We start from the raw sequence: 25,990 nt of genomic DNA on the forward strand, positions 1-25,990 counted from the left end.
TCATAGAACAATGAATTTTTCCATTTACTTAAAAGATTTGTTTATATATATATATATATATATATATATATATATATATATATATATATATATATATATATATATATATATATATATATATATATATATATATATATATATATATAAGAGAGAGAGATATAGATAGAGAGAGAGAGAGAGAAAGTGTGTTTTTTTACAATTAAGAATATTTAAATTATTTTTTGTGAAATTTAAATTTTTGAAAGAAATTTAAAAATAATGGGTATATTAATTTTTATTTGTGAAATTTAATTTTTTTATGAAATTTAAAAAATAATTAACAATATTTTTTTTTGTGAAATTTATTTATTTTTATGAAATTTAAAAAATAATTAACAATATTTTTTTTGTGAAATTTAATTTTTTTATGAAATTTAAAAAATAATTAACAATATTTTTTATTTGTGAAATTTATTTTTTTTATGAAATTTAAAAAACAATTAAAAATATTTTTTTTTGTGAAATTTAATTTTTTTATGAAATTTAAAAAATAATTAAGAATTTTTTTAATTATTTGTTTGGATGGATGGATATCCATCCATTTGAAATATGTTAATGGATGGATTGGATGGATTTTATTTCTTAATGGATGGATTGGATTGGATTTTTATTAAGAGATTTTAGTGGATTGTAATGGATTAATGGATTGGTTTGATCCATCCATTAACAATCCAATCCATATCCATCCAATCCATCCATTTTGCCACCCCTAGGCATGTGTCTTGTTACAACTTAATATAATTAAGTTGGCTTAATTGAAATTGCATTCCCTTCTTTTCGTTCATTCAACTAGGCATGTGTTTTGTTACAATAACAATTTTACTGCTACACCGCGAGTTATCATCTCTTTCCTTTTTTCAACAGCAGTAATACATATTTTTATTTGACTTGATGACTTCTTATGGTCTTGTAGATCTCGGATTTACTCGGGGAAGATACTGCACTATGTAATACGCTATGGGCACTGAAAGATGCTGCTCAGAAAACTTTTTTTGATATTTTGAAAGGTCCAGGAGAAAAGCTTTTACGATATCCCCCACTTGTTGCTGTTGATCTTTCTCCGCCCCCGGCTGTGAGAGAAGGAGTATCTGTACTTCTTGAAATAATTGAGAACTACAACAGCGTGATGGTTCCTGCTTCTGGCCAAAAACCTGTTTTTGATCCAGTTATATCTGCTACATTGGATCCAATAATTCAGGTTTGTATTTATCAACCTGATTCCTGCATTTGATTGCATTACCATTCGGGTAGTCATGAAAGTAAAATGATGTGAGAGTATGAATATTATTCTGAAATTGACCTATAATATCTTAGAGCTACTTCCATAATGGTGGTTTTGAAAATCTCTATACTCAACTTGGTATCTATCCAAATGACACGAAATATCTGCAAAGGACAGCTTTCCTTTGGTAACAACATATTGCTATTGTTTTAATTCCTTAAAATATTTTGGTTAATATTCTCCTTTCTAGCCTGCTGATTTAATAACATGTTGCATAATCTGTGAACTTGATGCTTTAGCGCTGAACTCAAGGGTCTCTGAATCATCCAATTTAAAGACAGTTCTACAATCCTGGCTATTCTTGTTAGAAGTCAAGAGACTTCCAAATAAAAAATCCATTTGGAATCAAGAGACTGAAATTGAAATAATCTATAATTTTTCTGGAACTTTTTTAAAGAAATACTATGTTGTGTTGTAGATGTAAAGTCATGTTAATTAACAAATAAAGTCCATTGTTGCATGTCCAAATCAAGTATAAGTTGTATAACACTATAATAGTTATCAATATCAATGTGCAATTAGACCAAACAGTAACGTGGAACAAAATTAATGGAAGAACTTATGATATATAGAAACATAACTTGATCAGTTTCCTAGAGTTTTCTGATTAGTTCCTCTAATAACTTTAATCCAATAAATTAGTTTTGGCTTCTGTAAGACATTTGTCTTAACCTACATCTTCTTTTTGCAGACTAGTGAGACACCCTCAAAGATCTTTCTTATTAACTGCTTGTGAGCTATTCAACAACCTTTATCTGGATATGAGGTTGCTGCTGAGTATGTGAAAAGACTTGGAGCAATGATAGATAACCACTTGCGCGTTCTTGTGGAGAAAGAAGCTGATGCAATCTTAAGTAGATGTAATTTGTCAGAAAAGATGCCTCACTTGCATAATTCAATCCATAAGGATGGGGACGATGAAGTTGGTACCCCATTGGCTCAATGGGAAGATACAAGTCCAGCCGTTCTTTCAGAGTGTTTGAAAGCTCTATCTGGTCTTATTTTGGGAGCGAAAGCTCCCTGCCTGAGTTTGAGCAGCAGATACAGGTTCCAAAGTTGCTTTCTGAAGCCTCTATAAGAGTGGCCAGATCACTAGGTGAAGCTTATGAGCTTATTTATAATGCTATAATGGATCCCAAAAATGGCTATCCAGATCCCAGGTCGTTGGCAAGGCATCCTCCTAATCAGATAAGAACTATATTAGGGATATGAATTCTATTTGTAGTGATATGTTTTACTCTAATCCTGTTCATTATGTTTGTTAATTACGTAGATAATCTTTATTCTCACATTTTAAATTGAATTTGCTATACCAATTTTTGTGTCTATTTCGATTACTTCCGTTACTACTATTTTTTTGTGAATAAAATAATTGTATACTGTCAACCAATCACGATTATGTTAAGTGTCAAGTCACGCTGTTATTATTTTTAAACCCAATTGGATAACAGTGTCAGTGCACTACCTTTAACCTCTTATTTTTATTGGTATGAAATAATAAAAGATTCATTGTTTGATTGGAGGTAATGCTTAAAAAAAATATCAAAAGTATTTTATTGTTTTGTTTTTATTTTCCCTAAAAATTTAATAATCTTCAGTAATAGATTTCTTCTTGCCTTTGGCAAGTTTCAAGAAGTCTAGTTTTGGGACCAAGATTGGGTGACTATGAATTTATGCAACTTTCATAACTTTCTCCTGAGATGGATCCCACAAACAGATGATCGAAATGAAGTAAATGAAGAAAGGACAATGACAGGTAGAAGGATTAGGTTGGGATTTTGTAGAGGGACCCCTTATAATAAATGAAGAAAGGACAATGTGTAGGTGCTTCATTCGGGCTTTCTTTGACAAAATAATTATATCCAAGTAATTATATTTGGATTTTTTTAGACGAAATAGTTTTAGGGAAAAGCTAACATGTGCCCCAAGGGCACAAGATAATTAGATATTTATAGAAATATTTGTTTGGAACGTGTGCATTCAATGTATTGAAACTTTAAATATGACTTTATCACATTTAATTTAATTTAATTTTTTCTAATTATAATATCTTAACATGTGCCCTTAGGGCACATGTTAGCATGACCCATAGTTTTATCCAAGTAAGCATGTTCGGATTTTGTAGACGGAATAATTAACTGGGGTTCTTAATACTTCCTTGTATTTCTCAAAGACTCAAACACTCTTCCGAATAATTATGACTTTTTCAGCGATTCTTTATGCCGTTTTTCCTGCTGTTTTTGCATTTTTAATATCAAATTTTACGTTTTTACTTGCCAATTGTTATGCAGATTTTGTATTTTTACATGTGAATTTAACACGAAGCTCATTTTTAAAGAGTAAGTTAATTTTACCTATGAGTTTATTATGAAATTTTACATTCTTAACTGTGAATTTACTTTTCTTCAACTAGTAAAAATATAAACTTCGGAGATAAAGTCGTAGAGTGGGACCAGAAACTTTTCTTAAACAAAAAAGGCAAAATGAAATTTAATAGAATTTCTAAAAAAAAAAGTACGTTGAAAATCTCATCCGTAATTAAATTAATATTTGGAATTATTTAAAAATGATTTGGTGAATTTGTAATTTGAGTCCAGCCACTTCAAGTCAACTATTGATATCAATTAACGTGTAAAAGCATGTGTACTAATTCATAATTTGAATTAATATATAAATTAAATCTACTTAAAAGAATAATTTAAATGACTAGTGTCTTATAGAAGCAAATTGTTGTGTGGGCTGTCGTGTTGAAAAAGATCATTCTAACTTTTTATGTATTGAGTTTTTTTAAATGTGTTTTTCATTTTTATATAGTAATTTTTTTTTTAATATGTGGTTTTTGGTGTCATTTTAAAATGATTAAATTTAACTTAGATAAAATGCTGCATAAATTTCCATCATTTTAAAAATTCTTCATTTTTATATTCAAACAATAAATTTTATACAAATCATTATTAATTTCCTCAAAATATTACATTACCTCATCCGTCCAATCTCACTAAGGTAGTTCTTTTTGTTTGAATTAGTTGTATTAAAAATTAAAGTAGTTAAAGATCTAAAAAAGAGTCAGCGACACAAAATTAACAACTAATTACAAATTTTGACCATTTCAGAAAAAGTTGACATTTCTCTTTTTTTTTTTTTAATTTAAAATTTCTATTTTTTTTTTTACAAACAGAAAATCAACTCATATCATTAATCAAAATGTGTTCAATACAAGAAGGAATCAAATTAAAGATACTACGCCTAGTCCAAGAATCGGCCGCCTTAACTAGTGCGTTAGCCGCCGAATTCGCTTGGCGTTTTACAAACTTTACCTCAAAGTTGGGAAAATTAAACAGCAAACTATTAATGGAAGAAATAATAGAACAAAAATCCGAACAACCTTGTTGGTTTACCAAGATAGCTTGAACCATTCTTTGTGAGTCGCTTTCAAAAATCACATTCGTCAAGTTTAAGCCAATGGCACTATGGATAACTTCTTTAAGGGTCAGGGCTTCGGCTTCAATAATTGGATAAATGCAAAAATCCCAAGCTGCTCCCGCAATAATAAACCTCCCTAAGTGATCTCGCATACACCATCCCCTGTTGGTGGTACCCCGTCTAGTATTAAAGCCGGCATCAACATTACATTTTATTCTCCCTTCAGCCGGCGGGCACCAAGACTGAATCGGAGGCATATTATTAGAAGGACCAAGATTTACTTGCGCCGAAAACCACTCACTCCAACTACAAAAAGCATTCAAACCAAGCTTGGAAAAAACATCACACTCATTATTCCAAATAAGATTATTACGGTTCTTCCACAACAAATCAATCATAACCGCAACTCTACCCGCGCTCAACTTGTCCTCCTTACTACAAATATCAAGAAGAATGGAGGTAATGTCATGAGAAGAAAGGATACGGGAATCAATAATATGAGACAAACCTGCTGCCCGCCAACACCCATTAGTAACCGAGCACCCAAAAAAGACATGCCACGAATCCTCCCTAGCATTCTCACAAAACGGACAAATATCGGGGCAAGACACATGATGCTGGCGCAGCCTCACTCTCGTCGGAAGACAATCCCGGCAAATTCTCCAAAGTAAATGCTTCGCCCTAGGAGGGGCTTTAATGTTCCAAAGGCTACACCAATTCCCAGTAGCACCTGCACCCACCAACCGAGAGGACTCCTTCCTCCACACCCTATATCCCGTCCTCACACTATACTCCCCATTTTGCTCCTCTCCCCAAAACCACCTATCTTCCTGCACCTCCTCAACTAAGGGAACTTGAAGAATAATCTTTGCCTCTTCAGACCCAAACATCTCACTGATTAACCCAGCATTCCAGAATTTGCCATATGGCGATAGAAGATCATGAACAGACATGTCATACACACCATAACTTTGCGGTCCATACAGCATACCCTCCTTGATACCCCTAATCCAAGGAGAACCCATCAAAGGAATGTTCTTACCATCCCCAATACTCCATCTACACCCCAGAGACAAAAGAGGCCTTGCTTGCCAAACACTGCGCCACACAAAGCTGGGATTGTTACCCAAATTTGCCTCAAAGAACGACGAATTAGGGAAATACCTAGCTTTGAAAATTCTGGAAACCAACGAGTTAGGCTTGGATAACAGGAGCCAGCCCCTTTTCGCCACCATAGCCAAGTTAAAAGATTTAAGATCCCGGAATTCAAGACCCCCTTCGTTCTTTGTACCTGTAAGTTTATCCCAAGCCATCCAACGAATACAATTATGATTGGTTCCACCACCCCACCAAAAAGAATTAAGCATCTTCTCCATATCTGAGACAATACCATCAGGAAGGATAAACAAGCTCATAATGTATGACGGAATAGATTGAAGCACCGACTTTATCATCCCTCTTTACCAGCCCGAGAAAGAGGCCTTCCTCTCCAAGAATTAATCTTTTTCCAAATTCTATCCTTCACATAACCAAAAGTAGCTTTCTTACTTCGACCAATAGCAGACGGGAGGCCCAAATAGGTACTAGTACCCATAACATGACGCACCCCCATGATTCTAGCCAAATCCTCCTGAGCCGGCCTGCTAAGATTCCTACTAAAAAACACCTCATATTTTGATAAATTAACATCTTAACCAGACGCATTCGCATAAATTCTAAGGATCTCCATAATATTGTGTACTTCGGGAAGATTATCCCTGCAAAAAAGAAAACAATCGTCAGCAAAAAGTAGATGGGACACACTAGGTGCCCCTCTACAAATCTGAATCCCGTGGAGATTCCCACGTGCCACCTCTCTATTGATAAGAGCTGAAAGACCTTCCGTAACGAGAATGAAGAGATAGGGAGATAGAGGGTCCCCCTGTCTCAAACCTCTTCCTAGCTGAATAGGACCAACAGTATCCGCGTTCACAAGAACAGAATAATGCACCGAGGAAACACACATCATCATCCAGTTCACCCATCTTTCCGAAAACCCCAACCGCTCCAACATCCCCCTCAGAAAACCCCAATCCACCCTATCATACGCCTTACTGATATCAATTTTCAGTGCCAACTGAGCGTTATGTCCGGACGTCCTCCTCTTCAGACTATGAATAATTTCAAAAGCTATCATAGCATTATCAATAATCGACCGGCCTTCCACAAACGCCGATTGTTCCTCCCCAATACACTTGGCCAGGCATTTCTTCAATCTATTAGCAAGGAGTTTAGAGAGAATTTTATAAACCACATTACATAAAGCTATAGGCCGCAGATCCCCCATTCTATTAGGATTGTCACACTTCGGAATAAGACATATATTAGTATCATTAAGAGAAGGCGGGAAATAACCTTGCTCTAGCCAAACCTTCGCTTCCGCAAAAATATCCTCACCACAGATATTCCAAAATTTTTGATAGAAAGCAGGATTAAACCCATCCGGACCCGGAGATTTATCCGGATGCATCTGACTTAAAGCTACAAACAATTCCTCCTTTAAGATAGGAGCAGTAAGAAGAGTATTATCAGCATCAGAAATAACAGCACCAGAACTGGAGCATACACTCCTGACTTAGCAGCGAACAAATTATCAAAATACCGCCTAGCAACCTCACACAATCCAGCTTGATTTCTAACCTCAAATTGAGATTCATCAATAAGAACTTTAATTTTCTGGTTGTTTCGACGCACCGAAGCTGACCGGTGAAAGAACTGAGTATTAAGATCTTCATTGCGAAGCCAATGCATCTTCGCTCTCTGTCGCCAATAGGTGTCTTCCCTGATAAGAATTTTATTATACGCATTATGAGCTTCCATATAGCGGGCAACATTCACCGGATCACCAATTCCACGATACGTTTCCAACTGGACTCGAATTAACTCCCTATCCTCATGCTTCTGTCTAGCCCGCAACCTAGACCAACGCTGCAAATCAGCAGCACAAGACGCAAGATTACCCAGCACCGTGTTCGGTTCAGCAGACCCCTAACCCTCATCAACAACCTCCGACACTCCTTCCTCCTCCAGCCACCAATTTTCGAACCGAAAGGACCTCCTACTCCGCCTGTGCTGCCCCGGCTTACAGCAAAGGAAAATCGGACTATGATCAGAATGGGAAGCTATAAGATTGAGTAATGTTGCTAAAGGAAACAGCTGAAGCCAAGACGAATTAGCTAGAGATCTGTCCAGCCTTTCCTCAATCATATGCGGCGTGCCTCGGCTCTTCGTCCACGTGAACGGATAACCCTCCATGCGAATATCAGTAAGATCACACTCACTCACTAACTCTTGAAAACCATTGCACAACCAGTCCGGGTGCGGGTGAATCCCTTGCTTATCAGCTTGGGATAACAAATCATTAAAATCCCCAATGAGGCACCACGGTAAATGAGACATAACATGAAGTTCTCGGAGCATAGCCCAAGCCTGTCTTCGTCTCGATCTTTCCGGGTACCCATAATAACACGTAAGACGCCAATCGCCATTCTCCTCATCCTTAACATGAAGATTCATAAAGTTTCTACTGAAATTCATAATGCTACACTTCTGAGTATTCTTCCACATAACAACGATACCACCACTTTTCCCCATAACATCCACTGCCAAACACGCATCAAACTTCAACGACACACGAATACGCTCCATCTTCTGCGAGTTTGCTAAAGTCTCAGTAAGGAAGAGAACATCGGGATGGTACCTATGAGCCAACGTCCTCAAGTTAGGAATTTCTCTCGGGTTGCTCACGCCCCGGCAATTCCAACTAATAATTCTCATTGGTCCCGGCAGTCCTGGCTGCCAGGACTTGCCGATAAAAAATGTTGATGAACCTCAGAAGCGACCCCTTCCAAAGACTGACCCTCCGCTCTCCTTCTCTTCTTAGCTATCTGCCCTTCCTCAGAACTAGTGCAAAGTGGGATAGGACGAGGAATGTCAGAGCAAGACGGAACAGTATTGGTATCACGGGCTTCTTGCATTTTTTGTGTTTTGGTAATTTTGGTCTGTAAGTTTCTGGTTTTAAGAGTTTTCGTTTTGGTTTGAAAGAAGCAGGTTTAATGCAGTGTTTATGTTGAATAGTATTTAGTCGGAAAGGTTAAGAGTTTGAAGGGATAGAAATGGTTTGAGGTTGGCTAAAAGTCATAGTGGGGCCAGTTTGTTGACCAATTAAAAAAGAGAGGTTTTGTGTGGAATTGGCATTTAAGAGAAAAGGACTAGATGAGGTAATAACAGGTTTGGAATTTCGGTCATTTGAGTGTGGGACAATATCTGTCCCAGGTTCAGAATTAAAGGTAATAGGTGGGGTCCGCGTTGCATTAGGACAGGTAAAGCCAAAAAGAGGATTTTTGTCGTATGCTTGTACTGATAGGTTCTGATTCTGAGCTGGAGGCACAGACAAAGCAAGATTCTCATTAACAGCCAAATTAATAGCCAATGATTGCCCATTAATAGAATTAGTAGTATTGTCCCCAACATGTTCAGGAAGTGGTCTCCTCACTGTCTCCTCCCCTCCTCCACTCGTCCCTCCCTGCGCCTGAACCACACGCGCCTGGGAATCATGCCCTCCATCACCATGCAGATTCGTGACTCCTCCCTCATCTTTCAACCACCGCGACGTACCGCCGGCCAACCGTCTATTCTCAGCCCTAAGCTCCGCTGACCATCCCCGATAACCTGAATCTTCCTCCATATAAAAACGAATGGCGCAGCGTTGTTCCGTATGCCCTACAATCCCACACACAAAACAAAACAAGCCCAGCTTTTCAAACCTGAAGTTGACAGAACACCACTCCCCACCTTTATTCTTCACCCGAGTTCCTTTCGTCAACGGCAATCGAACATCAATTTTGACCCTCAGACACATATACTGCCGCCAAAAGCTGGAGTTATTATTCTTATCGTACTCCACGAATGACCCGATGAAATTCGCCATTGTCTTCCCCACTCTCTCCACCATAAATCCAGCTGGAAGGTTGTGGACCTGAACCCAGAAATCCACGTGATACAGGGGAATATTCTCAATCTGAACTCCCACCTGCACTTTTTCAATAACCAAAAGATTATTATCGTATGACCAAGGTCCTCCTTGAAACACCGCATCCATGTCCAACCTATGAATGAACTGAAATAGGAATCTACCATCCATGGCTTCCTTTATCATAACTTTGTGAACCGGTCTCCAAATATCTGCCAATCGTGTCTTCATAGATTTAACATGAATAGAACGATCACTCAAGAACCGTCCCACAAGGCAGTACTGTAACTCCCCGACATCTCCATCCTCTCCGCCAACATCGAAGCAAAACCCTTCCTCCGCCGTCTCATCTTGAAGAGAGAGATCCTCCATCCCAGATTCATTCAGAGTACTCATGACAACAACCCCCCAGAAGCAAGACTGATCTTTTAAACACAGAACTGTTGATCCACACGAGCCAGTAAAAGTCTTCACACAGGAAGAGACAAACAAACTTCTCAAAAGAGAAGAATAGCAAACCCTAGCAGAGCACTAGGAAATCAATTTTTTACTCAAATGTATATCACTTAGTTTTTAGTTATGTTGATCAAATAGCATAACATACTTAAAGTGCACTTTCCCTTGATGTCACTCTACTCTCTAGGACTAACATTCTAAACAACTTAACCAACTTAATTAAAATTTCTATTTTAAACATGATGTAAGAATTATTGTGTTTCCTTGTTTGATTTCTTACATTAACTTTTTTATCTAAAACATTCTTTGAATTTTCAAATGCTCTGATGTTTATTTATCAACCTACACAAATTTATTATTTTATTTTTTTGTGAACAACCCTTTAAATTTAATTTGGTAGGTAGAAGTTACATCCAAGTTTTTTTTATATTATTTTATTTTAAAATAATTTAAAATTTAAAATTATTTTTTATCAAAGGTACCATTCCACTCCTCAATTAATACCAAAAAATTTACTATATTTTTTAGATATCAGCAATAAATAATGCACTAGTACAGATCATCTGTGACTATGCAAAGGCCACAGATAAGATTTATAGTTATCGTTCTTGTTTTCTAAACCCAGAAAGTTGATCAAAATCAAACACCTGAGTCTAAATCAAACCTCAAAAAAACCACTACTGTTTCAACAAACCAACCATATTGTTTGGTTGAGTTGCAGAGAAAAATACACATAGATAGTTGTTCAATGGGGGGTGACACATGGAAGGCCCATTTCGGCATGGCGCTTGTGCAGCTACTATATGGTGGCTACCATGTCATCACCAAAGTGGCCCTTAATGTTGGAGTCAACCAACTTGTCTTCTGCTTCTATAGAGATCTCCTTGCTCTCATCATCCTTTCTCCAGTTGCTTTTTTCAAAGAAAGGTAAGTCATCCTTATCTTTAATGTGTCTGGTGGTGTCGGTGTTGTGCCTGGTGTCTGAATTACTATCGAGATTATTTACGATGCAAGTATTCTAATTATACAATTTGACTTTAGACAGACAAGGCCACCCATTACTAAGAAGCTATTAATGTCATTCTTCTTTCTTGGATTAACTGGGTAAGCTCCTTTGCATGTTGCAGTACAATCTTTGTTACTATTTTTCTCATATAAATATGCTCTTGCTAGTGTTTTATTGATTTTTTTTTTCTTTTTCTTGTTGTTGATTTCTGATCAGGATATTTGGTAACCAGCTCTTGTTTCTTATTGGATTAAGTTATACTAATCCAACTTATGCTGCTGCCTTACAACCAGCTATTCCTGTCTTTACCTTTCTCTTTGCTGTCATAATGAGGTGAGTTTCACTCTTATCAGAACCGTCTTTTTTTTAAGTCTGCAAGATGGGCTATAGTACAGGGTCTCAAATTTGTAACGGTTAAATTGTGGCTAAATAAGGCCTAATAATAGATTTGTCGGAGTTAGACCATGATTAAATAGGGATCCTTAACTAATTTACATAAGACCTCCAAAATGTTAAGATGGTCCTGACTCTTATCCATCTCAGCTAAATATATCTATTAATTATATTCCGAATATAATTAACCACTTAATTAAACTGTAACCACTAAAAAAGTTGTTGCGAAAGTTGTCTAAATTTGATTCTACAAAATCATTTCTCTTTATGTATTTGTTATAAATGTACCGAACTTAGTTTTTATTATTACTAGTTCATCTTTTGTAGAACACATATACAATCATACAAATGCTCACCCGTAATTGTAGTGCAGAGATCTAGATCTGTACACTGATAGAAGTGTTCTTATGATGCAGCATAGAAAGAGTGAATTTAAAGAGCTTTGAAGGTCTGGCAAAAGTTGGAGGAACTCTTATCTGTATTTCCATTAATAACTTTCAGGCACCGGTATTAAAAAAGTATCCTGCAAACCTATCTGTAACATCGTATTCATTCTTCTTTGGAGTTGTACTAATGGCAATAGTCTCGTTATTCATGACCGATCTATCAAGTGACTGGATTTTGACACAATCAGAAATACTAGCTATTGTTTATGCTGTAAGTCACTGTAATTTTGGTCGATTTATATTAGGCACCAAGGTAATAATAGATTATTTTCGTCTGATTTTGACAGATTTTGCTTATTTGTTCAGGGAACTATTGCATCTGCCTTTAACTATGCAGTCATTAGTTGGTGCAACAAGATATTAGGGCCAGCTTTGGTTTCCCTATACAATCCACTTCAACCTGGATTTTCTGCTCTACTGTCTCAGATATTCCTTGGAAGTCCAATTTACTTGGGAAGGTATAGTATCTATATATACATTCTTTTACTTTCCACTTATTGATTCATTCATCTCATTTTTGTAATCCATGTGACAACAGTATCATAGGGGGGTCTTTCATCATTGCTGGTCTTTATACTGTTACATGGGCATCTTATAAAGAAAAACAGGCAATTGTTGAAATTACTTCTCATGAATCTTGGGTCTCCAAACCACTTATTCATGAAAAAACTGCACACCAAAGAGATCATATATTTTCAGCGTCCTCCAGCGCATCATAAAACCAAAATCATATGATTAAAATGTAAATCATGGAATGTCAATAAAGAACGGCCTAGTGCACGAGGCTTCCACCAAGTAAAGTATGGAAAGAGTAAATATACTCGGCCTTACCTCAGAGGAGAAATTGTTTTCAGGATTTGAATGTGTGACTTCCAGATCACAAGACACCAACTTTATCGCTGTGCAAATACTCGCCCTCTAGCTCAAAATGTAAATGCCTTGTAAAAATTGGTTTTGGCAGTGAGATCAATATGTTTACTGGCATGTAAATGATGATAACTCAGAATGTCATCAGATAAATTATCTACACAAATTCAAATGTCATCACATTTATGAATATTTTGCTCATTGTTAATTTGTTATAGGTACAAAACTAACCAATATCTTCATTAGTTAAGGTTATTGCTGTTAACTCAAGTAATATTATGTTTTCTGTGACATCTACTTATGTACAATCTGAGTGTATTGATGACTTGACTTGAGTATTAGAGAAGTTGATATGACTATTTTTAAGACCGAATACATTACCTCAACTCGAGGATCATTTTATTTACAGTAGCCAATTTGAGCTAGAAAATTTAGAAAACCCAAACATATAGCAAAGTTTTGGCTATGTTTGAATTGACCGAATATGATGGAATAGAGAGGAGACAAGTAACGTGCTAGCAATGGGCAAGAGACGAGTGCATAAGGTGTATGATTTCTTTTGACTATTATAAGTATAGAGTGAGAATGAGATGATTTGGATTCTTCCTTGAACCCTCTATTTATGATTAGATAGTTTCTACATTTTGACATGACGGTGACTGTTGCGAAATTGAAATTCCGCAACTTCCAAAATATAGAAGAAATGGATTAAAATGCATTAATATGAAAAAACAGTGTATTATTTCAGAAAATAAAAAAGTAAATGCAAGAGAATGAATATCCTGATGTCCACGTAACAAAGCTCCTACAGAGGTACAAAGTCATTTGTCCTTAACAAACTATAATCTTTTATAATAATCTCAAACTCCCTCACCTCACTCTATTACTACTAAGAGGCATAACAAATTTGCCAACTAAACAGCCTATCTCATTCATTATTTATCATATAACCTCACCACACTCTTTATTACAATGATAAGTCTTTTCCTATGTCTCTTATACGCGGGTCTCAACCAATACCCACCCCTTCAAAAACAACCTTGTCCCCAAGGTTGAAATTTGCATCCATCAAACTTGCCTCTATCAAATATGGCAAAATATTTTTTTTCGTCTTTTAACTTTACCTTGAGGTCCATTTTAGTCTCTTAATTTTTAAAATGTTCAAATTGATCCCTTAACTATTAAAATAGTGGTAGATGATGATTCCTTTTCGTCTATTTCATGCAAACGTCTGCTTATGAGTGTATGCTTAGCAGATGACTTGGCAGTTGAACTTCATCTTCGTTTTTTACTGAGTTCTACAAGGTCTCCATCTCAAAATCGAATTAGGGCTTCGGGTTTTTCTCTCAAATTGTTCATCGATTTCCAAAAATTGAAGGTTAGCGTTGGAGCAGTCATGAAATCTGACTGTTGTTCATCCTCCTTGAAACAGAAAAGCTATGAAAGTTTGAACTCCAATGTATACACGAGCTCGACTTTGTCATGGAAACTCTTTTGCCATTGTGGAGAAAATGTATTCTTCGTATGGCAACGACGATCAAGAATTAAGGAAAACATTTTTTGGGTTGTCCACATTTTAAAGTATGCATGTTTTATGTACAAATCGATCATGCGCTAATTTCGGTTTGAGCTTCTATTGTTTGAACTTCAATCTATGTAAATTTCAGAGATCTTTACAACCTGTGTGTGGGTATTCATAATGGTTCTATGAGGATTTCGAAGATGAGAAAGGGAAATTTATGATGACTAGGTTGGGAAGTTAGAAAAGGAAATGGATAATGCATAAATAGAGTTTGAAAAAGTTAGGTTGACAAATGAAGAGTTAAAGAAAGAGTTTATTGAACTTCAAAGTCAGATGAAAAAGATCTTGAAGTGGAAATTTTTTTTGGAATATGATATATTTATAATTTTCTCTGTACTGTTTTTTTTCTTCATGTATTAAGATTATGTACTGTATTGAGATGTATCAGTTGAATTTCATGTCTGTATCAGTTCAATGTTTTGGCATGTATCAGTTAAATTTATCGGTATGACATCATTGTGATGTACTCAATGTTTTGCTATATATTAGTTTAATATGATTCCTACTGAATTGTTTATATACCAATTTTTAAATTTTGGCATTATAGTAGTTTGTTGATTCATACTGAAGTGATTTATAGTTCTCCAAATAACTTGAATTGACAGTAATACATAGTTGAAAATAACACATAATTGACATTAATAAATAAATATGTTCAATAAATATGTTCACAACACATTACAAAAATTCTAGAAAACATTAACATGTTCCATACACATGTTCAATAAATATTACATAATTGGAAACATTCCAAAGTGAAAGGCATAACCTTAACACAAAAAGAAAGCATTCCAAAAGTGGTTCAAAATACAAGTAAAACCATTAATTTCCTAGCTTCTTTGACTTTCCTAGTGTTGGTTGTTGCCTAACATGTGAAGCTTGTCTTCCTTGAGTTCTTGGTGTTTGTGTTCCTTGAGTTTGTTGTGTTCCTGGAGTTCTGTTAGTTCCTCTAGTTCTTGGTGTTTGTGTTCCTTAAGTTCCTTTAGTTCTTGGTGTTTGTGTTCCTTGAGTTCTTAGAGAAGATTGTTGAGAAGCTTGAATTGGTTGTTGAGAAGCTTGAGATGGATGTTGAGAAACTTGAGTTGTTGGTGTCACCTTTCAAGTTGATTTGTTGTTCCCTGACTGCTTGCACCTACTACAATTGATAATTAACCATGTTCTCCTAATTTTTTTGTCAGTCTCATCAATCTCTCCTTATTCAAGATTCCTCATTTTCTTTGGCTGGACTCGAAATATGGAACAGACTCGAAGAAGATAACATCGACCGATACGAGGTATCATTATAGAGTATGTGAGTAGCAAGGATAACCTTTTGAGATCGATGATAACCAAAGAAGACAAACTTTAGTGATCGAGCTGATCGTTTATCAAGACCATGAGAGAAATTGTGTACAAAACATGTGGACCCGAAGACTCGGGGAGGAATTGGGTGAGGTGGAGAATTGGGAAAAAGGATTGAATGATTAACTATATTATTAAGGACAGATGAGGGCATGCGATTTATAAGGTAATATACCGTTAGCACAATATCCCCCCAAAATCGAAGTGGAACATTACCATGGAGAAGTAGGATCTGAGTGGTTTCTACGAGATGCCGATTTTTGCATTCGGCTACCCTATTTTGTTGAGGTGTATGAGGACAAGATGTTTGGTGGAGAATACCATTGTTGGACATAAAAGTTTGAAATTGTTGGGATAAGTATTCACGAGCATTATCACTTCTTAAGGTACGAATAGACACATCAAACTGAGTTTTTATTTCTTTATAAAATTGTTCAAAATAGAGAATAATTCAGATCTATTTTTCATTAAAAATAACCACGTGAAACTAGAAAAATCTTCAATAAAAGTGACAAATACCTAGACTCAAGTGTAGAGACAGTACACGAGGGGCCCTAAACATCATAGTGAACTAAAGCAAAAAGGGATGAAGCTCGTTTATTGACTCGATTGGTAAATTGACTACGAGTGTATTTCCCCAAGTGACACGACTCATAATGTAAATTAGACACCTTAGATAAACTTGACACCAAATTCTGTAGTTTAGGAAGATTGGGATGACCTAACTAAGCATGGATAGTTAGTGGAGAATCTTTGGTTGAGCATGCCCGAGATGACACTGAGAGGTAATATAGGACTTGAGACTCATATCCGACCCCAATCGTCCACCTGAAATACAATCCTATAGGGTAACATTACTATTAGTGAAGGTGACAATACGATAAAGAGAACGAGTTAAAAAACTGACTGAAAGTAAATTAAAGGCAAAATACCCTTTTTCGTCCCTTAACTTTATCTCGGGGTCCATTTTTGTCCCTTAATTTTTAAAATGTTCAGATAGATCCTTTATCTATTAAAAAAGTGGCACGTTAGTCCTTTCCGTCAATTTGTTGGAAACAGACGTTAAAGGCTGTATGTGTGGCATCTGACGAGACAATGTTTTGCACGCATGGCAGGTTACGTGGCATATGATACACCAAGGTCGAGAAAATTCTAAAAATTATTTCAAAATTTTGCAACCACCAAGGATTGAACTCAAGACACATTAGTACTAATACAAATGGGTGTGCCTTTAGGCTATGAAATTTTAGTTGATGTCTTTTCCTTTTGTAGCTACTTATTAACTAATGCATTAGTTAATTTCTTTTGCTTCTAAAACTACTTATTAAACACATTAATAATAATAATAATAATAATAATAATAATAATTATAATAAAAATAATAATAATTTATACCTATATATAAAGAGTACCTATATATAAAGAGGATAGATTATTTTAGGCTGGCCTATTTTTTTTCCAAACTTACCCTTATGTAACTCACTTTATTTCAAAACCACCCATATATAACTCAATCAAAAACTTGCAAACCACTGCATACCGTAACTGCTATATGTATATGTGGAATTAAAACTGCCTCTCCATGTTCACGTTCAGTGTTGAATTGAACTTCACACTTGCTACTCATAGATTCATATAATACATTAAAGACATGCATTATATTTGTAAGCTCTCTAAAATGAAAAAAAGAAAAAAGGATGCCATACAAAATGAACACCATCCAAAATAGCAATATTTTAATTTTTATTTCTTTTCAGAATCATCTCTCTTTATGAAACAATTTGAATGCACCCAGTGTATTTTTCTTTTTCATATTATTTTCTTTATTGCATTCTTTTTTTCATTTCACTATTCAAAAATTGTAGTTAATAAAATGAGGATAATCTTTGGTTAAAAGTAATATAGAATAGGAAATAATAGTAATACTTATAATAATAATAGTAATAATAATAATAGTAATAGTAATAATTATAATAGTAATAATAATAATATTAATAATAATATTAATAATAATAATAATAATAATAATTATAATACTAATAATACTAATAAAAATAATACTAATAGAAGCAAAAGAAGCTAACTAATGAAGTAGTTAATAGAAGCAAAAGAATTTAACTAATGGAGAAATTAAATAATGAAGCAAAATAATAATAATAATAATAATAATACTAATAATAATAATAATGGTATTATTATTACAATTATTATTATTATTATTATTATTATTATTAATGTGTTTAATAAGTAGTTGTAAAAGCAAAAGAAATTAACTAATGGAGTAATTAATAACTAGCTTCAGAAGGAAAAGATATCAAGTAACTTATCATAGCCCAATGGTACATACATTTGTAGTATTACTAATGAGTCTTGAGTTCAATCCTTGGTGAGTGCAAACTTTTGGAAGAATAATTTTTAGAAATTTTTGGACCTGCCACGCCTGCAAAAATTGCCCAGTCAGATGCCACGCATACACTATAACCTGCCCCGTGTACAAAACATTGCCCCGTCAGATGCCATGCGTACACTGTTTAACGTTTGTTTCCAACAAATTGACGGAAAGGACTAACGTGCAACCTTTTTAATAGATAAGGCATCTATCTGAACATTTTAAAAATTAAAGGACTAAAATGGACCCCGAGGTAAAGTTAAGGGACGAAAAAGGGTAACAGAGAGAGAATGTAGAATTTGAACAGTACCAATCCCTTCATGTCGCGTTTGAGAACCATTGGCAGAAGTTATAGTAGGTAAGAAACTTGAGGTAGAGAGGAAAGTGAAAAGAATTTTATTATCAGTAACATGATTAGACGCACCAGAATCAAGGACACAAGGTCTAAGATAAGATAATTGAGAGAGACAAGCGGATGAATTATCAGTGTGTGTAACCGAAGCAGTAGAATCTGAGTTCTGATAATTTTGATACCACCTGAGAAAATCGTCGCAGTTTGGCGTAAAGTTCTAAGGAGTATCCATGAGTATCATATCTGAAACAATTGCACGGTGGCGAGTGGGGTGATGGAAAAATCACTGGGATCGGTTGGATCGGATGAGGCGTTTCTTCCGGTAGGGTTAGTTTGTCAGAAGGTCGCTAGAAACAATAACAGCAATAACGGATGGCGGCGGCAATCCGGTGGTGATCGGAGAAATTCGAAAGCGGATGTCGGAATGAGTCACAGCAATGTATGGAAGGCAAACCGGAGTTATGACACGGTTTGTCAAAAATTTCTCACCGGAAGACAATGGGTCAACCGGGCAAAGCACGATAAATGGTTGTCTTTCAATAGGCTCTAGATACCATATTGAAATAAGAGAGACTAAGAGACATTTAAATAAACCGTGTATTTTGTAAATCACTACGGAGACTTTATTATATATAGAGAGATTACAACTAATTACATGATATAGTCGATGTGGGACTATTCTATATACAAATATTATATATTTACAAATATCAACCGATCTAATGGAGTCAGGTTTTAGACCCACTATGGGCGACGATTAATTTTGCCCCTAATCTCCTACCTGACTTGGTGTTTTGAATTATGAACATTTGATTTAAAGTTCATGTTCATTCAACTCGGCTTAATGTATCTTTGATTCCACTTTTGAAAACATTTGGTTTAAAGTTCATGTTCATTCAACTTTGCTTAGTGTATGTTTGATTCCAGGAGTGTAGAATTGATTTTAAAATGTTTGATTTTTGTAAAAGTAGAATTTATTTTGCCTAAAAATTAATTTTTCTTGAAGTTACGATTTGTATCTTTTGAGTGATTTTAACAATAAAATTTACTATTTAATTCACTTTTACATGAAATATTTCAAACATAAATAACTTAACATTCAATTCACTTTATTCTAAATCAATTCTCTAAAATCAATTAATTCAAAATTAATTGATAGGCTAAATACCCTTTTTAGTCCCGTATGTCACCCTCTGGGTCCTTTTTTGTCCTATTCTTTTTAAAATGACCAATTTAGTCCCTTACGATTTCAAACAGGGTTAAACCAGTCCTTTCTGTCAAATAAGGGCAAATGGCGTTAGACTTATAATATGTGGCAGCTGAAGTGAATTTTCATGTTAACCTTCTTCTTCCTTCCTTGCAGATTCTGTGTTTCCCCCAAATCTAACCCTTATTCGAAAATTGAAAAAAAAAACAAATTGAAACCTAAATCGAGTATATTGGTGGTTGTAATCATGAGTTCTGACCGCAGTTCATCATCATCAGCAAAAAAACAAAGTTATTTTACAATAATGTATATTTTAACTTTTTTAATATTATCTTAAAATATAATGTATCTTAAAGTGTACCTAATTTTAAAATAAAAATATTAGTAACATAAATAATTAAAAAACACTACATTTTTCTTGTGTTTGGATTATATATATATATATATATATATATATATATATATATATATATATATATATATATATATATATATATATAAAATATTACAAAAAATATAATAACTCGTGGGTTCATACAAATTCTGATCTGAACACCCGTGCATTCGTACGGATACTGGTGCATTACGCGCATATGTTTCTAAAATATAATAAGAATGAAAAACCAGAAAGACAAAATTAGTTAACTAAAAAAATTTATTATTTAAAAAAAATATATTTTTACTTATATTTGAAGCATAAATATAGTTTTTCCATGTATACAAATATTTTGATCAACCATATATTTTTCCGTATGGAAATATTAAATTTGTTTTGACATTATTTATAATAATATTTATGCAATCATTTAATTTTATAAATATCAACTAATAACATAGTATTTAAAAATATTATTTTAATTATATAAATAAATATTAATAACATAAATAAATACGTTTTGGCTGTGTTCAGATTCATACATTATTTAAAATATATTTACTTTAAATTTCTTTAATTGTTCGGACGGATTCTAGTATGAATAGGGGTGGCAAAATAGGTTGTGGTCCGCTGGGCCGGCTCGCATACCCGTCAAAAAAATGGCGGATTAAGTTGGGATTTTGGGCCTTTTGTCCACCTATACCCGCCCCGCCAAAGCCCGCTGCCCGCTAATGCCTGTCCAACCAAAGCTTGTCGCCTTTCAAAACACACCTAGCCTATCCGTTAAGTCCGTCCCTACTTAAGTCCACCCTTTTTTAGTTAATTATAGTAATAACAACTCCTGATAGTTTTATTTTATACATTTATTTGTGAATAATACAATATATTTTAAGTGAAATTTATTAAAATAATATTTTATAGAAAATTATTCTAAAAAATAAGTAAAAAATCTAATCGAAATATAAAAAAGGCAATTAATCTATTAAAAAAATAAGAATAATAAGTAAAAAATAGGTGGGCAAGCCCATCGCCCGCCAACCCCTCACCTTGGCAGGGCGGCCTAGATTTCTATGCCCATTTTCATTTGGCAGGCTTGTATGCCCCATATTTTTTAGGGGCATAAGGCGGGGAGCCCGACCCATTTTGCCATCCTAAATATGGATATCCGTGCATTTGTACAAGTATTGGTGCGTTATGCGCATATGTTTTTAAAACCTAATAAACTGTTGCCTATAATTTTTCCAAAAATATTTGATTTAATAATATTATTTTTTCCTATATAAATATTATTTTTTATTTCTTATTATTTTAAAAAATATTTGAATAAATAGTAAATTTGTTCCTTTTTTTTCACTTTTTTGATAAATAACTTTATTTTCCCGTTATTATTGAGTCAATAGTAAATTTGTTTCCGTTATTATTTAATTTTTTTTATCAGTAACTTTATTTTTCTCGTGGCATAAATTTTTTATATTAGAAGAGAATAAAATTTATTAAACTTTTAAATACATATTATTTTCATGTTTGAATCAATAATTATATATTAGTTTATTTTTGTGATCATAAAATAATTAAAATTACTTCTTATTCTCATACAATTTTGATACTATTTAATTCATACATTACTTATGTATTTGTTCTAGATCACAATAATATACTTTATAATCTTACCAATTTATTTTATAATACATTATCTTTCGAAATTAAAATAATACATTATTTCACCTGTATTATTTTTTGTCTTATTCTATTAGTATTTATTTTAAAGTTGGTTTATTCCATTATATTGTATGATCGTTTTATATCAAAAGAAGATTTTATGATTATTGATTTAATTATATAAATTTTAATTAGTAACTTACTATATATATTATAACATAAATACGATTCAATGAATAAAATATTTTTGTTACATTTTTATTTATCATAAAATAAAATTTAGTACAATTTATTTTATCTTAAATTATTTATAATTTTAGATGATATATTATATTTGATAATAGAAAAAATTATCATACATATTATAATAAATAGTTTTTTTTTTAACTTTTTTAATAACAAAATAGATGGTAAATGTAAAAATGATAAATTTGAGGTGTATCATACCTTTAATTTAGATAAGTTTATTTATTTTGAAACTGTTGCTTTTTATTTTTATAAATCTTAAGATTATACAAATAACATAATTTAAAAAATATATTATTCTGAATTAAAATTTATATTTTATATATAGAATAGATTAAAAATAAAATATTTGAATAGAAAAATAAAGTTTTATTTTTGAGTAAAAAGTTTTTTTTGAACATTTTGATAAGTTAATATTGCACTTAAATGATTAGAATTAAAAATATATAAAAATGTAGAATCAATTCTACTTGAAATTCCCTCGTTTAATAATTTCTTTATACAAAATTATTTTTATAAATCATCCTACTAACTTTAATCACTCATTCAATGAAATCAACTAAAATCAAATAATAGACAATAAATTAACAAAATTCAAGTTAAATAATAAATAAATTCTTATTATTAATTATGATGACATCATAAAAACTATATTAATATAGTTATTAATAATTATTATAAACAATTCGAATTTTTTAATTAAAATCCTCATAAAAAAGGCTAGTAATTAACCTAATTTATTATACTAAATTTGGAAAGATAAATTATTACAATAACTTTGTTAAAAACTGAAATAACTTTGTTAAAAACTGAAATAATATTGTCGTTTATCGGTTGAAATTATTTCAAAAATAAAGTTTTACTCTTTAAATAGGATCCTATGAAATTATTCCAAAAATACCATTATATGAGATTTATTTGCTCTAGGACCTTATGAAATAGGACCCATTATATGAGATTTATTTGCTCTAATCTCCTCCCAGCATGTAATCATAGGACCCATTATATGAGATTTATTTGCTCTAATCTCCTCCCAGCATGTAATCATAGCACGATAGAGGAAAGGCATGTAATCATAGCACGATAGAGGAAAAAAACCATCTTGGGATTAAGAATATAAATTTACATTAGACTAACCGTGTGATTTTTTTTTTTAAAAAACCATCTTGGATTAAGTCAATACAAATTTACATTAGATTTATTTGCTCTAATCACTTCCCGGCATGTAATCATAGCACGATAAAAGAAAAAAACCATCTTGGGATTAAGAATATAAATTTACATTAGACTAACCGTGTGATTTTTTTTTGAAAAAACCATCTTGGGGTTAAGTCAATACAAATTTACATTAGACTAACCGTGTATTTTTTAAAAAAAACATAAACACTTAACACAATATATTTGTTAAGTGTTTATCTAAAGCTTCCAATCTTCCATAATGGCCTTTTCAATATCAGCCATTGCCTGTCATCAATTTTTTCCAGAAACATAGCCAGTTAAACTCATATTCTTCAATCAATTCTAAATAATATTACCCTGTCTCAAATCAACAAAAAGAAAAAACCAGTATGATGAAACAGAAGTGATAATAAGATTCGACATACATTTTCTAAAACCAATATATATTACGGCCGACAGTAAATGACAACCTCGTAGTCTCCTGTAAAAACAAAGTATTTAAACATCATATTCAATACATTAACTCAGAAAGTTTTGAATAAAAGTAGCATTTAAACATCATATTTAATACAAAGTTTTGAATAAAAAATACCATTAACCAACAATGATTGTGATTCCTATAAAGAGTTAAAAGTTGAAGAATATTCCAAATTGAAATGATTGATTGGACTAACTTATATCTATAAATTTAATTCCTAAAAACATAAAATCCAACGATATTCATGATCTCATCTGTATATTCACCATAGTTGCTAACCACTATTTGAGGTCCAAATAACTCCATCTCTCTTGAAGTTTATTGAGTTTCTTTTCCATGAAACTCCTATTCTTATCGGACAATCTTTTCATCAGATCAGATGCATCCTCAACTTCTGTTATATGGCAACCTGCTCCATATATAACGGTTGGGTGAAATTGCACAAACTCTAAATCCTATATAATATAAGATAAAAATCTTATCTTATTATTAAAAAGCACAAAATATTATAGAATAAAAAACCTCAAGCCACGGCATTGCCATCTGCAGTGCATGAGCTGAGGTTGCTGAGAAGTACGCCTTACCATAACCCTGGTGCAGAATAAAATATCTCACTATTCCACAAGAAATCAGCTTGGAAATGTAGTGTACCATCCTCCATATTTAAGACAATCACTCCTTGGCGAGTACCTACATATTCAATATGAAAAATAGTTAATATAATCATTATCTACGAAACAAACAAATATTTTTTCCTCTCTTTCACCACTGTAACATGTTTGATAAAGCAATATTGGCATAAAAAAATAACTTACTGATTTTTTTCTCTCAACCACATCAGAATAAGCACTTATGAAGAATTACATATATTTATAGTACAACTTACTGGTTTTTCTACAACCATACATCATTCACTATTATTTTGTAAGTATTAAACTCAAATGTACCTCAAGTGACATTTCAAGAAGCAATTGTTTGTTGAAGCCTTCAAAACTAAGCTTTTTATTCGGTTGAACCCCTCAACCAAACCATCAAATATCACAACACAATCCTTAAAAAATCAACATTTTTTCTACTAAGGAAGAGAACCCTAATAAAAAGTTCACATCTTGAACAACTTTGACGATTCTTCATCCAAACCCATAAAATAAAAAACCATAAATTTATCCCTAAACATCCAAAAGTAAATTGAAAATGCAAGATTCTAAAATTGAAAAAGAAAATTACCTTCCATAAGTTGGAGGCCTTCAACGATAAAACAATACACAAAAATCAGATTTGGTTGTTGTTGATAGCAGATTATCGCTTGCAAATATCAAAGCGATTTGTAAACCGATTTCTCAGATTATCGCTTATGTCTATTTGATTTCATAGCTTTTTCCATTGTTTTCTGTCACATGATCCACAACAATGATCGAAATGCTGCTTAAGAAACCACCAACTCCATAGCGCACATAAATTCCACTATGTCATAACCACATAACACCTTAAGTGAGCCTGAGACAAACAAATCAAATTAAAACAAATATTATAGAAAACACCAAAGTAACAGAACTGTGATTCTCACCCTTGGTGGATTTGAACACTAGCAGTGTCACCAAACCTGAAACAACAAAATCTAATTCAAAAACCAAATCGAACTTGTCCGAAAGAGAGAGAAGACGAAGAAATCAGAAGTCCAATTCATTGGAAGTGAGAAGACGAATGAAAGAGAAAGCAGAATGAGAAGATGTGCTAGAGAGATTAATGGGTGATGAAACAGTTACTGATTGTGGAATAAGGAAAACTACACCTAAAACTCACCACAGCGACAAACTTGTTGTTAGGATTCTCCTTCTTGGAAGTCTCTCTGAATTTGGACCTAAAACCATAGCAAAATCACGAGAATGAAAATCAGAAACCGATTCACCTAAATGGGTTGCGGAATAGTGAGAAGGGTGGTTTAGAAAGATGGAGGCGGAAGATTTCAATTTCATAACCGCCATTGATAGTGGAGATACGATTTAGGAGTGGAAAGGACCCATTTTCTTATATGATATATTTATTTATTATTTGAAAATAATAAATTTATTAATTGGAAGTTATTGGAATTATGAGTTTTAAAACAATCAAATAGAATGCTTAATGGTAAAGCTTGCCACGTGGGTGATTAAGGAATAAGAAGGGTAATTAGGGGTTTTTAAGAACACTTAATTTTCTTATATGATAGATAATAATAATATTAATAATAATATTAATAATAATAATAATAATAATAA

The 25,990-nt window shown here is 33.2% G+C and overlaps 3 protein-coding genes and 1 pseudogene across 9 annotated transcripts; 2 read left to right on the forward strand and 2 right to left on the reverse strand.

The window, feature by feature from the left end:
* Nucleotides 1–2,018: 2,018 nt before the first annotated feature.
* LOC131646702 (conserved oligomeric Golgi complex subunit 6-like) lies at nt 2,019–2,605 on the forward strand (annotated as a pseudogene).
* Nucleotides 2,606–4,503: 1,898 nt separating this feature from the next.
* On the reverse strand, nt 4,504–8,560 carry LOC131649891 (uncharacterized). Its single transcript, XM_058919633.1, has 6 exons — nt 7,790–8,560; nt 7,386–7,711; nt 6,548–7,338; nt 6,486–6,501; nt 6,209–6,396; nt 4,504–6,122 (listed from the first exon to the last, which is right to left on the reverse strand). Exons 1-6 carry the CDS (start codon nt 8,558–8,560, stop codon nt 4,504–4,506), a joined length of 3,711 nt encoding a protein of 1,236 aa, XP_058775616.1.
* Nucleotides 8,561–10,736: 2,176 nt separating this feature from the next.
* LOC131646703 (WAT1-related protein At4g19185-like) lies at nt 10,737–13,289 on the forward strand. The gene is made up of 6 exons (XM_058916674.1): nt 10,737–11,138; nt 11,253–11,315; nt 11,434–11,550; nt 12,027–12,267; nt 12,363–12,514; nt 12,595–13,289. The coding sequence occupies exons 1-6, from the start codon at nt 10,960–10,962 to the stop codon at nt 12,773–12,775; spliced, it is 933 nt and encodes a 310-aa protein (XP_058772657.1). The 5' UTR covers nt 10,737–10,959; the 3' UTR covers nt 12,776–13,289.
* A 9,615-nt stretch (nt 13,290–22,904) lies between these two features.
* LOC131646704 (uncharacterized) lies at nt 22,905–25,746 on the reverse strand. 7 transcript variants are annotated; one of them, XR_009297594.1, is made up of 6 exons: nt 25,536–25,746; nt 25,300–25,335; nt 24,960–25,229; nt 24,012–24,422; nt 23,680–23,735; nt 22,905–23,539 (listed from the first exon to the last, which is right to left on the reverse strand). XR_009297594.1 is itself a non-coding variant. In XM_058916675.1 (4 exons), exons 1-3 carry the CDS (start codon nt 25,715–25,717, stop codon nt 25,091–25,093), a joined length of 324 nt encoding a protein of 107 aa, XP_058772658.1. In that variant the 5' UTR covers nt 25,718–25,746; the 3' UTR covers nt 23,744–24,422; nt 24,960–25,090. The 7 variants fall into 7 exon arrangements, 1 of the variants encoding a protein (XP_058772658.1); XR_009297593.1 differs by having other exon boundaries at nt 22,905–23,735; XR_009297596.1 differs by lacking the exons at nt 22,905–23,539; nt 23,680–23,735 and having other exon boundaries at nt 23,744–24,141; nt 24,317–24,422.
* Between the last annotated feature and the right edge of the window lie 244 nt (nt 25,747–25,990).

Source organism: Vicia villosa, linkage group LG2 (genome assembly GCF_029867415.1).
Source record: "Vicia villosa cultivar HV-30 ecotype Madison, WI linkage group LG2, Vvil1.0, whole genome shotgun sequence".
In the NCBI taxonomy this organism is placed as follows: domain Eukaryota; kingdom Viridiplantae; phylum Streptophyta; class Magnoliopsida; order Fabales; family Fabaceae; genus Vicia; species Vicia villosa.